Source organism: Leucoraja erinacea, chromosome 30, assembly GCF_028641065.1.
Source record: "Leucoraja erinacea ecotype New England chromosome 30, Leri_hhj_1, whole genome shotgun sequence".
NCBI lineage: Eukaryota > Metazoa > Chordata > Chondrichthyes > Rajiformes > Rajidae > Leucoraja > Leucoraja erinaceus.
In genome coordinates, this window is record NC_073406.1 from 24,789,974 (window position 1) to 24,803,421 (window position 13,448).

The following is a 13,448-nucleotide window of genomic DNA, read 5'->3' on the forward strand; positions in this document are numbered from 1 at the left end:
CATCTCTCATGTTCACCACCCCACCCGCCCACAACCTCTTCTCACCTCCCTTAGATTTCCTCTTCCTTCCTCAAGATAATGACACATTGTGGATGCCAATGTCCAAAGGGCAGTAATCTTCAGATAGAAATTGTATCTTTTTCATCAATCATCTTTATCATCAACAAACATAAATTTAATACCAGGAAACAACGAGAGGTTTGGCTGTAGCATGATCAGCTGAGAGGAGGAGCAGGGCAGGAGGTTTAATAAGCAGCCGTTAGCATGAGGAAGGGTTAGGTTCACTGTCGCATGAGCAGCTGAGAGGAGGTGGAGCAGTCAGTGTCCAGGAGTGACAATGCCTCCTGGTGAAGGCTGGCACTAGTGGAGCAGCAATTTGGCAGTGGCTGTGTTGGCAGAGGCTGTGTTGAGGGGCAGGTGCTGTGTTTGTGGGTAAGAGCTGAGACTTTGACTCAAGTAGCTTCGGCCCGAAGGCTGAGCAGAGGGTGATAGCACGAGAAGGCAGGGTATTTGTTTGCAGTTCTAGTTTGGTCTTAGTACAGTTGGGGTGGCCGTTCGGATATTGTTACGCTCCTAATGCAGGGTGTGGGTAGTCAGGGAGAGATCCAGTGTCCTTGGCGACTACACTTTTGGGAAGTACGTTCTCTGCAGCTCCTGACTGAACATGTGAGGGAACTGGAGCTGTGGCTGGATGACCTCAGGACTGCAGTGGTGTGGTCTGTGGCACCAGGCCTGGCTCAGAGGCACATTGAGGCTGGGTGACGTCACTCAGACCGATAGTGGTCGGAGACTCAGTAGTTAGCGGGACAGACAGGAGGTTCTGTATCAGCAAACGAGACTCCAGGATGGTCTGTTGCCTCCTGGTGCCGGGGTCCAGGATGTCTCAGGGCAGCTGCGAAACATTCTCAAGGAGGAGGGAGAGCAACCAGAAGTCATTGTTCACATTGGAACAAATTCCGTAAGTAGGAAAAGTGATGAGGTCCTGCAGAATTAATATAGGGAGTTAGTCAGAAGCAGGACCTCGGTGTTGGAATCTCCGGATTACTCCCGGGTGCTCCGTGCTATTGAGGGTCGGAATAGGAAGATGGGACAGATGAACGCATAGCTGAGGAGTTGGTGCAGGGGACAGGGATTCAGATTTCCGGATCATTGGGATCACATCTGGGGCAGAGGTGACCTATACCAGAGGGATGGAGCTGAACTGGAGAGGAACCAGTATCCTGGCAGGCAGGCTCGGGATGGTTTAAAATAGACTGGCAGGGGGGTGGGATCCAATGCAAGACTTAGGCAGGTAAAAGGCTGGAAGTCGGCATGGAAGAGGATGAAAAAAACGTCAATGGACCAGCAGGAGGCAAGGACGGACTTGGTTTGAATTGTACTTGTTTTAATGTGAGAACTCCAACTGGTACATACGACTGGGACATTGCAGCCATTACAGAAACTTGGTTAAGAGAGGGGCAGGACTGGCAGCTTAATACCCCAGGGTACAGATGCTTCAGTCGGGGTAGAGGTGGGGGTAAAAGGGTATTGCTATATTGGCTATGGAGAATATCATGCAGAAGTCCACAATGACATAACTGATAGATTGTCCAGTGAGGCTGTATTGTTGGAGCTGAGAAATAAAAAAGGGGATGATCACCTTGTTGGGAGTGGACCACAGGCCCCCAAATAGTCAACAAGAATAAGAAGAACAAACATGCCTGGAGGTTGCAGGCAGCTACAAGACTAGTGCGGTAGTCATAGTGGGGGAGTTTAATTTTCCCAATATAGACTGGGAATGTGATAGTGCCATGGCCATAGACAGGGTGGCATTTGTCAATGTGCTCAGGAATTATTTATTTGGCAATATGTAGAGGGCCACACATAGGAGAGGGCAAAGCTTGATCTATACTTTGTAAATAGGGAAGGGCAAGTGACTGGAGTTCATGGATGAGGCTTTTGAGACCAGCGACCACTGTTCTATTCACTTTTAAATAGTTATGGATACTGAGTTGGATGATCAGCCATGATCATATTGAATGGCAGTGCAGGCTCGAAGGGCCGAATGGCCTACTCCTGCACCTATTTTCGATGTTTCTATGTTTCTAAGACAGGGAGAGCCCATGTTAAAAATCTGATGTATAGGAAGGAACTGCAGATACTGGTTTGCACCTAAGATAGACACAAAATGCTGGAGTAACTCAGCGGGACAGGCAGCATCTCTGGAGGGAAGGAATGGGTGATGATAGGGACTCGACCCGAAATGTCACCCATTCCTTCTCTCCAGAGATACTGCCTGGCCTGCTGAGTTACTCCAGCATTTTGTGACTAATACAAATTCTGAATAGGGGAAAGGCCAACTTTGATGGTATTGGATAGGGACTTGCTAAAGTTTATTAGAGTAGGTTATTAGCAGGCAAAGGGTCATCTGGGAAGTGGGATGGGTTTAAAAGAGTAATGACAGGAGTTTAGGGCATGCATGCTCCTGTTAGAGTGAATGGCAAGGCCTGGATGATGTGAGAAATTGAGGCTCTGCTCAGAGATGACAAAGGCACATGACAAATATAGACAACTGGGATCAAGTGTATCCCCAGAGGAGTTTCAGGAACTAAGGAGCATACTTAAGAAGAAAATCAGGAGGTCAAAAAGGGGGCAGGAGATGGCTCTGGGGATAATATTCACTAAATTTCAAAGGTATTTGATATGCACCTTAAGGGGAAGAGAGTGACTACACAGAGAATATTGCCCCTTAGAAACCAAAGCGGTCATCTCTGCGTGGAGCTGCAGGAGATGGGTAAGGTCCTCAATGAGTTTTTCTCCTCTGTTTTTATCATGAAGAAAAATATGAAGACTGGTGAACTTAGAAGAGTTAATGGAGATGTCCTGAAGACAGTTGTATTACGGTCAAGGTGGAGTTCCTAAGGCATTGGAAAGTAGATCATTCTCCCAGCTTGATCAGATATATCTGAGGACACTGTGGGAAGCTAGAGAGTAAATTGCAGCTGATCTGGCTGAGATATATGAATGAATGAATGAATACATTTATTGCCCAAGTATTCACATACAAGGAATTTGCCTTGGTGCTCTGCCCGGAAGTGACAACATGGCATACAGTGACAGTTCGGAATGACACATAAAACTTCAAACATTAATCATCATTAGACACTGGTGAGGTGCTAGAAGACTGGAGGGAGGCTGATGTTGTGCCTCTATTTAAGAAGAGCTCCAAGGCAAAATAAATTTGAGCAGTTAGGTAGATATCGAAGATGGTTATCTAAAATTACAGCACAATCTTAATCTGCTGGCAATGGGCTGACAAATAGTTATTGGACTTTATTGCATTTTGGGAAGTCGAACCAGTACAGCACCTTCACAGTGAATGGCAGGGCCTTGGGGCGTGTTGTGAGGCAGAGAGATCTAGGAGTATAGGTACGTCGTTCATTGAAAGGTGTGTCAATGGGAGATATGGTGGTCAAGAAGGCTTTCAGCATATTGGCCTTCATCAGTCAGGCTATTGCGTATATAAATTGTGATGTGATGTAACTGCTGTACAGACATTGGTGAGGCTGTATTTGGGTTGTTGTGTTCAGTTTTGGGCGTTGTTAAACAGGAGGGTGTGCAGAGAAGATTTACGAGGATGTTGCCAGGACTTGGCGGTCTGAGCTATAGGGAGAGGTTGAATAGGCTAAGACTGTATTCCTTGGAATGCAGGAGGCTGAGTGGTGATCTTATAGAAGTGTAAAACATCATGAGGGGAATAGGCAGGGTGAAGGCACAAAGTCTTTTGGCCAGAGTAGGGGAATCAAGAACCAGAGGACAGAGGTTTAAGGAGAGAGAGGTAAGGAGCCGCTTGTTTAAGAAGGAACTGCAGATGCTGGAAAATCGAAGGTAGACAAAAATGCTGGAGAAACTCAGCGGGTGAGGCAGCATCAAAGGAGCGAAGGAAATAGGCAACATTTCGGGTCAAGACCCTTCTTCTTTCGGGCCTGCCTATTTCCTTCGCTCCATAGGTGCTGCCTCACCCCCCCCGAGTTTCTCCAGCATTTTTGTCTACCAGTGATCACTACTTGTTGAGTGTGAATATCAGGCTTCATTTGGTGACCGTGCAATGTTCTGCAAATGGATTTGGGTCAGGTCGGGGAAGAAGAAAATCACCAGGGCTTGAGTTCTTATCTGGTTTTCTTTCAATGCTTTACCTTGTGTTCAAGATCATGCGTAAAATCACTCCAAAAATCACTACACACTCACATAGTCTTGTCTGGGTTGGCCGTGCAGTTATACAGAAAAACAAATCCTTCAAGCAGCCAAAAGCCACATGGTTCAAAGCTTATTCCTGTATACAAGATGTTGCTCAGTCATGATAGTCCACCTTCATTAGATCCAAGGCAAAAGAGAGTAGAATATATTAATTTTCCTCGCTGATTCCTGGTAACGGTACATGAATTGATTAGGTTTTCAGAAAGATGTTTGTCATAACAAAGTTTTCAAAAAGGATTGGAGGTTTGGAGCCACAGACTGAGTACAGGGACAGTTTAAATGGTTCTGCTCTTTTCAACTTTATTTAAGAAATGATAACAACATCTATTAGTGGTGGAGTGATCCATCTCTTAGTCGTCCCTTTAAGATTTGCGAATCAACTGTTTGCATTCTGAGCATTCGGGCTAATGAGAGGGGATGATGGCGACTGTCTGATTAAGTCTGCTAGAAGTTAAATAAGATCATTCAGTCTAATGCCAAGAATGTATTTTTAATTTTAGAGTTGCAGCATGGAGCCAGGCCCTTTCAGTGTCTATGTTCTGTTTAAACCGGGATCTGCATTTCCTTCCCGCAATAGGATACGATCACGCAGGCTTTGCATGAAAGTGAAATCAATCTGGGTACCTCCTCCCACTATCACTCCAGAACTTCCTTCATTGTACTGAGCTTTTCTCTTCCTGCTTTAGTCACTGACACCCTCAACTATAATCTATTGTTTAGTTTAGTTGAGATAAAGTGTGGAAACAAGCCCTTCGGCCCATCGTGTCTGTGCCAACCAGCGTTCCCCGCACACTAACACTATCATACACGCTCTAGGGACAATTTACAAATTTTACCAAAGCCAATTAACGTACAGATCTTTAATAACCAGATTAACGAGAAAACCCACGAAGAGAAGATACAAACTCCGTACAGACAGCGCCCGTGGTAAAGATCGGGGCTGGACCTTTGGAGACTGGAGGGGCCTCAAGAAACGACACACAAATATAGACAAATATGGGATGTGCGGGGCATGGATTTGGGTGGGTGTGGGGGGTGTGGAGTATAGCATTTTGGAATCTTTTCTGGTTGAGGTGGCTGCTCCAGTTTTTTTTAGATACACTGAAGTTTAAAAATGTGCTTTTATACTGTTTTTACAGATGTTAAGACAAACACGAATCTCAAAACTGCCGGCAAAATGAATTCCCCAGTGGGCCTGTGAGATACCCCATTGTGCCGGGGCTTGTCGATCGGCACACTTGCACGGCGCTATCTTAAGTCCGCTGTGTGCTCCTTGACTCAGTTCCTATCGAGGATTATCTGTTTTTTATGGAAAATTGGAAATTGGAATTGCAGCAAAAGATTTGGACAAGATTGACCTAATTTTTCTCTTTTAAAATATCCTTAGCTGCTTTATGTCATTCATTAATGGACTGCCAGAATGGGAAGCAGCCCAGTGACATGTAATGGACTGTCGAGTGCCTAGGAGTGCTGCTTTGGTGCATATCCGGGAGGCTGACTTTATTATGGGTTCTTTCTACCTGGAGTGGCACTATAAACGCGCTTTCTTCCCTCACGACTGTTGAGAAACTGAGAATAAAGGCCAAGACTTAGTGTAGGATACTGTCGAGATTGAAAAGAAGTCTCGATAAATTAGGAAGTAGTTATTAGGTGATGCTAAGGTTGGGTTTTAAAGGCTTGAAGATTATAAGGAATGCAAGACTGATGGAGGTAAGGATTGTCACGGCTTTAACCCACCCAGCTTCCCATCCCAGCAAAAAACGTTCCCATCACTGAAGGTGCTTCTTCCTCCCCTTTGAAATCAATTGGCATCAGTGTTCTCCACACCAAGCCCTCTGCCAATGCAAAGAAGCGCCATGACCCATCACCCTGACCTAACCACCCATCAAGACTCAGAGACTAGCCACAGGAAGACACCTATAGGGCATCTATCTCCCAGAACAAGTGACAGCAGGCCAAGATGAACAGAAAGGGATGCAAAATGTCAGCGAATCTATAATGTGGAACCCGCTCCCTTATCCGTCTGTGTGTTGTTGAAGAGATGAAATACAATATCTCTTGTTCAGGGTTTATTTTTTCATAAACCGTACCTCAGTCTTGTATTCTATCATAAATACCCAGCCAACAAAGATTATTTATGATCATGAATTTTAATGTCATGTCACATGTTAAAAGAATGATCCATTCTATATGGAGTTAATAATATTCAGTTGGGTATAAGAAAGGGAGTGGTCCTTGGTTCCGACAGCTCTGTAGCTGCTTCTCACCAATGTCACCCCTGTGTATATTCCAACTATTGTTTGACGATCTCATCCATGTCTCTATGATTATGTGCTGTGTTTTTGTCGTGCTGCATTCTTTTATGTATTGAATTGCAATGGCCTTGCAGATGCTAGAATAAACAGGCATGACTCACAGAGAAGGTGCCGAGATGCCATTAATTTGAACCTTGCTGAGCATCCAAGCACACCTCAGCTCCGTACAAAGACTGCCCCTTGTAACACTGCCCATCTCCTTCCGCCTCCCCACAGCTCATCTGCTGTCGACATTTGTACATGTGCCTTTATTGTCTCGAGTATTTGCTGATCTGAGCGAGACCTCTCCTCCATTCTCAGTGTGGTCAGCATCGTACCCCATACCAAGTCCTGTTTACATATCACTTCCGTATTCGCTGAAAATAACAGTCAAGTCCAATGACGTTCAAAATAACATTTCCCTCTTAACCGTGCCTCTTTGAAATTCGTGCCCTCCCTATTTCTGGAATCCACTCCAGCTGTGAGAATTTGGTGTTCCTCCAATTCAGACCTGTGATTCCTCCCCATGCCCCACAGTTGCTGGATGAGCCTTCTTCCATCAAAGCCTAAAGCTGTATTAGAAGTTCTATTGAGATGAGATTCAGCTGCACAATGAGATGAGATTCAGCTGCACAAAGGTTATGGCTGGGCAGCACAAAACTTGATCCACTCCATTCATATTCAATAAACGTCAGGTCATCGGTCCAGTCTTTGAGGTTTCTGGCTTTCATCTGCACCCTAAACACTGTATCAAATCACACGAATGTGGGGTATGGAATATGTTGGCACAAGGAGCTGTTGATACTGCTTACTAAAAAAGACACCAATGCTGGAGTAACGCAGTGGCTCAGGTAGCAGCTCTGGGGAACATGGCCATATAGGTGATGTTTCGGGTCTGAAGATGGGCCCGAAACTAAAACCTCACATGTTCTCTGGAGATACTGGCTGACCCACTAAGTTACTCCAGAACTTTGTGTTTTTTTAATATGGAATATGTTCCTATTTTTTCACATCGTCAAACTGCATTGATGGTGAGGTGCAGTCATGAATCCACATTGTCCAAACTTTATTTACCTGGGACTGGCGAGTTATAATATCACAATATACCATGTGAACCTTCACCACCTCTGCCACTGCATGCACTTGACACATGGGTTCCCTTCCTAAACCTTGGTACTTCCCATCCCCACTTTAAAACCCATGACCTAAGGGTCACACCATAACAAAAGCACCTTCTCTGACTCAATGTCAGTTTTCATCTGGTGACATGATGGTGGTGACATGTAAATGCAAGCTGCTGTGGATGGCGTGAGATAATTGTCCATGGATATCTTAAAGCGTGGTGCACCTAGATCTTCAAATAATAAAATCATTTTCCAGAACAAAATACTGTTGCTAAAACCCATCTGGGAAAATCCACGAACTGTCTTCTTCCTCTCTCTGATTCTCTAAAAATTGGTCAACTCGAAATCTCCAGATAGAACAGGAATACAAAGATCAGCAGACAGTTCACAAGCTGCTTGGTTAAGAAATAACTTGGTCTTCTGAAAGACCAAACACGATAGCCTATGCAATATAACTTTATTACAGTGTTTTATGATCAATGATTTAGAGGTGTATTTTAAATTGTGTTTCTTGCAGGAAAGTAAGTGATTTATTTCTGCTTTCCCTTCTCCTTCCCCTGAAGGTGTCGGGCTCTAGGGCACGTAGCTCTCTGATAACTTGGCCACATGTCCATTATTTGTATTTCACTCCCAACACTGAGTATCTGCCCATTTTGATTGGGAGGTATGGTTCACAATGGAGGCAACAATGCATCTTCTCGCTACATCTAGAAATGACTGAATGCCGACCAGACATAAGGTCATTCACCAATTTCTCCCTGAGGAATCTTTGGTCATGAGTTCACCTCAGAGAGGTGAGAACGGTTCATTCCATGCCAATGAGGGAGCTTTCTGGTCTTTATAGGCTGTCTTTCTCGTGGATGACCTTTAAGTCTGTCTACTCTCCAACAAAAGCTTGCATTTAAATGTCCCTGATAACATTTGAAAAAGCTCCAAGGCTCATCATGTGAATGTTATTGAAGAAAAAAGTGTTTGACATCAAGCCACCCTCACATGGAGAGATGAGAACAGATGAACTGAAGCCTGGTCGGAGAGGAGGAGCAAGAGGTGGAGTGGCAGATGTTGAGGGAAGACATGGCTGCCAGTGCTAGTGGTTTTAAAAACTGGCACTCACAAGGCCTTAGAATGAGAAGAATGCAGAGACTGGAACAGAACGAGGTTAGATGACATTACAGAGACGGGGAGCAGTGGCTGACATGATTTGAGAATAAGGAATGGGAATATTAAAGAAGAGGCATGTTGGATCTATTGGAGTTAAGATCCAGGCGGCAGATGTCCGGCACAAGCCACTGTGTGACTCAGTACGGAGCACTGCAGCTTCTGAGTCAGAGGAGTGCGAGTTCAAGACCCACTCCAGGAACTTTTTCCATGAATATTCAAATTCAAACTTCAGAGCAGTACTGACAGAGTGCCACACAGCTTACCTTTATTAATACATGACCTTATATACGGGCATTTTGAAGAAGAGCATTGGAATGCATATATTCTTAGTAATACAATGCAGAAACGGGCCCTTCTGCCCAACTCATTCATGCTGACCAATATGCCCCATCTATGCTAGTCTCATTTGCCCACAAATGGCCCATATCCCTCTTAGCTTTTCCTATCCATGTATTTGTCCAAGTATCTTTCAAATGTTGTTATTTCACCTGCATCTCCTCTGGCAGCTCATTCCATATATTCACCACATTCTGAGGGAAAAAGTTGTCCATAAAGTTCCTATTCAATATTTCGCTTCTCACCTGAAACCTATGTCTTCTGGGTGTTGATTCCTCTACCCTGGATAAAAGATTCCATGCATTCATCCTGTCAATTGCCCTTATGATTTTATCCATCTCAAGAAGATCATCCCTTACCCTCCTGTGCTCCAAGGAATAAAGTCTTAGCTTGCCCAGTCTCTCCCTATAGCTCAGGCCCTCATGTCCTGGCAACATCCTCATAAATCTCTGCACTCTTTCCGGCTGAATGCCATAACCATCTAGAAAAACACCTAGCTCGTATCCATTGATCACTTGCCAGAGTTTCTCCACCCACTGCTACAATCAGTCTGAAGAAGGATCCCGACCCAAAACATCACCTATCCATGTTCTGCAGAGATGCTGCCTGACCCGCTGAGTTACTCCAGCACTGTGAAACATCACCTATCCATGGTCTCCAGAGATGCTGCCTGACCCGCTGAGTTACTCCAGCACTGTGAAACGTCACCTATCCACATTCTTCACAGATGCTGCCTGACCCGCTGAGTTACTCCAACACTTGCGTCTTTTATCAAACACCGACATCTTCATTTCCTTGTCTCTACAGGACACGTAATGTAATCAGTATCACATGATTATTCAATGGGAGCTTTTGTCTTCCGTTACAACAGAGTTACTTCATTAGTTGTAATGTGTTTTGAATTCTCCTCTTGATTTCTGGGTCATCCGTTTTCAGAAGCACGTACTAATTTAAGACGGAGCTTGCAGCCTGTCACGCCCCAGTCAACACCTCAATGTGCAGTACAACCAATGCAGTACAGCTATTGATGCGATTGAAAAGCCTGCATCCCCCCCTCCCACTGTGTAACTACCACTGGCAGATATGCCTTCAGCGGTCTGGGTCTCCAGCTCTGGACCCCTCCCGTCTCACCACCCTCTTTACCTCTGCCTCCCTGACCAAGCTTATGGGCATTCTCTCTCATACTGTTTGTCCTGTGCTGGATGTCAAATGTGTCTGCTCTCACTTCTGTGAAATGTTACTTGTTTTTGCTGTGCTGATTTTTGTTGTTTATTTTTTGTCCAATTATCTTGTTGCAAATATAATGAGATATAAAAATACTGACAACTGTGAGAGCACATTGTCAGGGCTAATTGCAAATAAATATGGAGAAATACAATAGCAGCGGCAAGACATTGCCATCATAATTGATATTCTAAGTCGGGCCCACTGGTAATTAGCAGGTGACTTCACAGATGCGTTGTACACGGGGAAAGAGAGAAATAAATGCCTGTGGCTATATTTGGAATGCAAGGAAGACCTATCATATCCTGCTTGTTCTGTGTTCATATTTCCATCACCCAGCATCCTGTCTTACAAATATACAGCCGTGTGCTGCATTTTTTTGATCATAACTCCACACTGGGGCAGTATTGTATCTGTTTCATCTGCCACAGCCGTACAATACATGTGATGCCCCCTCTCGGCACCCCCTCACCCTTTAGCTTCTGTGCCATCTGACAAATCACTTCAACAAATGGAAAGAGGAAGATTATTTCAGGGTTAGTTTGCTCTGTACTTCAACCTCCAGGAGAGAATTGTAGCTTGAGATGAACCCACCTTCTTGGTGGCGAAGGGGAGTCAAGGCAGGGATGCCTATGTGTTGATTGAGTAAATTGGATTGTGAGGAGCTGGTAGGGTTACCCAAGCTAGTCAATTAATTGAGAGGCCAATAAGACTTCCTTCACCCTGCCACATTCTCCTCTATGTCTCTTAGGTTCCTCCAACCAGGCGCTACTCCCACGATGAGACAGATGTGTGGGCAACAAAGCAGATAACTTCATACCTTCACAGATGGGGGTCTTCAGAGAATATCGCTGGAGTTCTGCACTACAGCTCCCCCCGGCACGAGCGGAGGAGAAGCAGCCTGATCTCCCAACACGACGAATGCGTGTCTTTCCATAAAAGACGGAAATCTGCGGACAGTGTAATTTCTCCGAAGCAACTGCCCAAGGAGGAATATTTTTCCGATGACCTAAAGTGTTTCAGCCGAGATGAGATTATCAATTACATTGATGAAACTCCAGTACCCAGTCCAATGAAGACCCCGCTGAGATCATCGTCCATAACCCTCATCCCAGATAAATACGAACAGTATGCCGTCACCTTTTCCCACTTCCCTCTCACCAATTTCGAGAGGGAGCCTCACGTTCTCCGCCGGTTGTCAGAGAGTAAGACATGCAGTGCACCCCGGGGATACTTGGTGACCTCTTTCCCCCATGACCCTAGCGTGACCCCAAAGAACACGGGGACCCAGTGTAGCTTGTCCACCCTCACCACCCCCAACATTAAGGAGGGATCCTCCAGACGTTTTCGGACAGACCTTTGCGTCTCCTGGGACAATCAGGAAAGGCTCAGGAAAGTGGAAAGTAAAGGGAGCGGCAACAGTTTTTTAAGTTCACCTTCTGCCTCCTCGGGCTACGTAACTTTCCATTCCGACTCCATTGGATCCACAACCTAGGAGTGAGTGTGGACCTTCCCTAATGTTAATGGTGTTTCTACATTTGTTTACTACTATGGGAATTTTATACTTCACACGGGAAGAAACGAGTCACGCACCAAAGAATCGGTCAAATATTTTCATGTCTTTTACAGGGGTAAAGAGTTATTTTAGAGATTGATTGAGAGTGCACTGGAAAAATCTGACGTCAATGCCTGAATATCATTATCACTGAGTGTCGTTTTCTATTTTTATTTTTTTAAGGTGAACAATTTTTAAGGGGTATCGCTGTTAATAGGCATTCCTGTGGGACTGATGCTGTTTAGATGGATGTATGAAATTGGAAAAAAGGTGAAAATTGATTATATTTTTTAAAACTTCCATATTGTAAAATGGCTTCTGCACTAGAGGTCCATCCAGGTCATGTTCGTCTGTTAATACACTTTGGGTATTTGGTGTATTCTGTTTCAACGAATGATTTTCTTCATGTAGAGGACAATGAATTTATTCTTTGTAATGGGGAGCGAGGCCGCTCACACCATTGTTTTTCCTATGTATTTTGCATTTGTAAATTTGGTGACACAAATATCAGTGACAGTTTCCCTGCGCAAATGGACTTTGGTCCCCGTAAAGTTGTCCTAAAATTTAATAGTAACAAATCTTTTCTTACAAGTATTTGCAATGGTTGATCGTCAAATGATCCAGGGCATGTGTTGTTTATATTAAAAAAAAACAAATATCAATACCGGATTGCCATTTGCCTTGACTAAAACATGCTTTATCTGACTCATCAGAACTGTGGGCAATATTGGGCACATTCATTTCATATTGACGACATTGTCAAATGGTGTCGAGGGACGATCTTATAGGGGGTGCAATATTTATATATTTAGCTACATTTAAGAGGGAGTTAGATGTGGCCCTTGTGGCTAAGGGGATCAGGGGGTATGGAGAGAAGGCAGGTACGGGATACTGAGTTGGATGATCAGCCATGATCATATTGAATGGCGGTGCAGGCTCGAAGGGCCGAATGGCCTACTCCTGCACCTAATTTCTATGTTTCTATGTTTCTATCATGAGGGGAATAGATAAGGTGAGTGGAAAGGGATGGAGGGAGCGCAGAGGAGATTTACGAGGATGTTACCAGGACGTGAGGGCCTACGCTATAGGGAGAGGTTGGGAAGGCTAGAATGACGGATGACCTGATAGAGGTGAATACGATCAAGAGGAGAATAGATAGGATTAGTGCGCATAATCTTTTACCCAGAAAGGGAGAATCGAGAAGCAGAGGGCATAGGTTTAAGGTGAGAGAGGAAAGTTTCAATAGGAACCTGAGGGGCACACAGATGGTTGTGGGTATATGGAATGAGCTGCCAGAGGGAGTAGTTGAGGCAGGTACTATAACAACAATCAAAAGATACTAGACCAAGTGCAGACCCGTTGGGTTTGTTCCCCCAAAGTGCGGTTGTGGGGGGGGGAGGCGGCATGCAACGTCACACACTAACTACCCCACCCACCCCCCGCACTCACACTAATAGAGGAGGAGGAGAGAGGAGAGAGAGAGAGGAGAGAGGGGAGGGAGAGAGGGGGAGGGGGGGG

General features: G+C 44.8%; 1 protein-coding gene across 3 annotated transcripts in view; it reads left to right on the top strand.

The window, feature by feature from the left end:
* Positions 1 to 13,107, top strand: part of LOC129711755 (probable G-protein coupled receptor 153) — a 129,510-nt gene extending 116,403 nt beyond the window's left edge. For 2 of the 3 annotated variants that reach the window (XM_055659685.1, XM_055659686.1), the window contains exon 6: positions 11,127 to 13,107. In XM_055659685.1, coding sequence (XP_055515660.1) covers positions 11,127 to 11,870 — 744 coding nt within the window. In that variant the 3' untranslated portion in view covers positions 11,871 to 13,107. Of the gene's footprint in view, positions 1 to 5,375 lie in introns of all 3 variants that reach the window. The other variant, XM_055659687.1, reaches the window with a different exon arrangement.
* Positions 13,108 to 13,448: the final 341 nt, after the last annotated feature.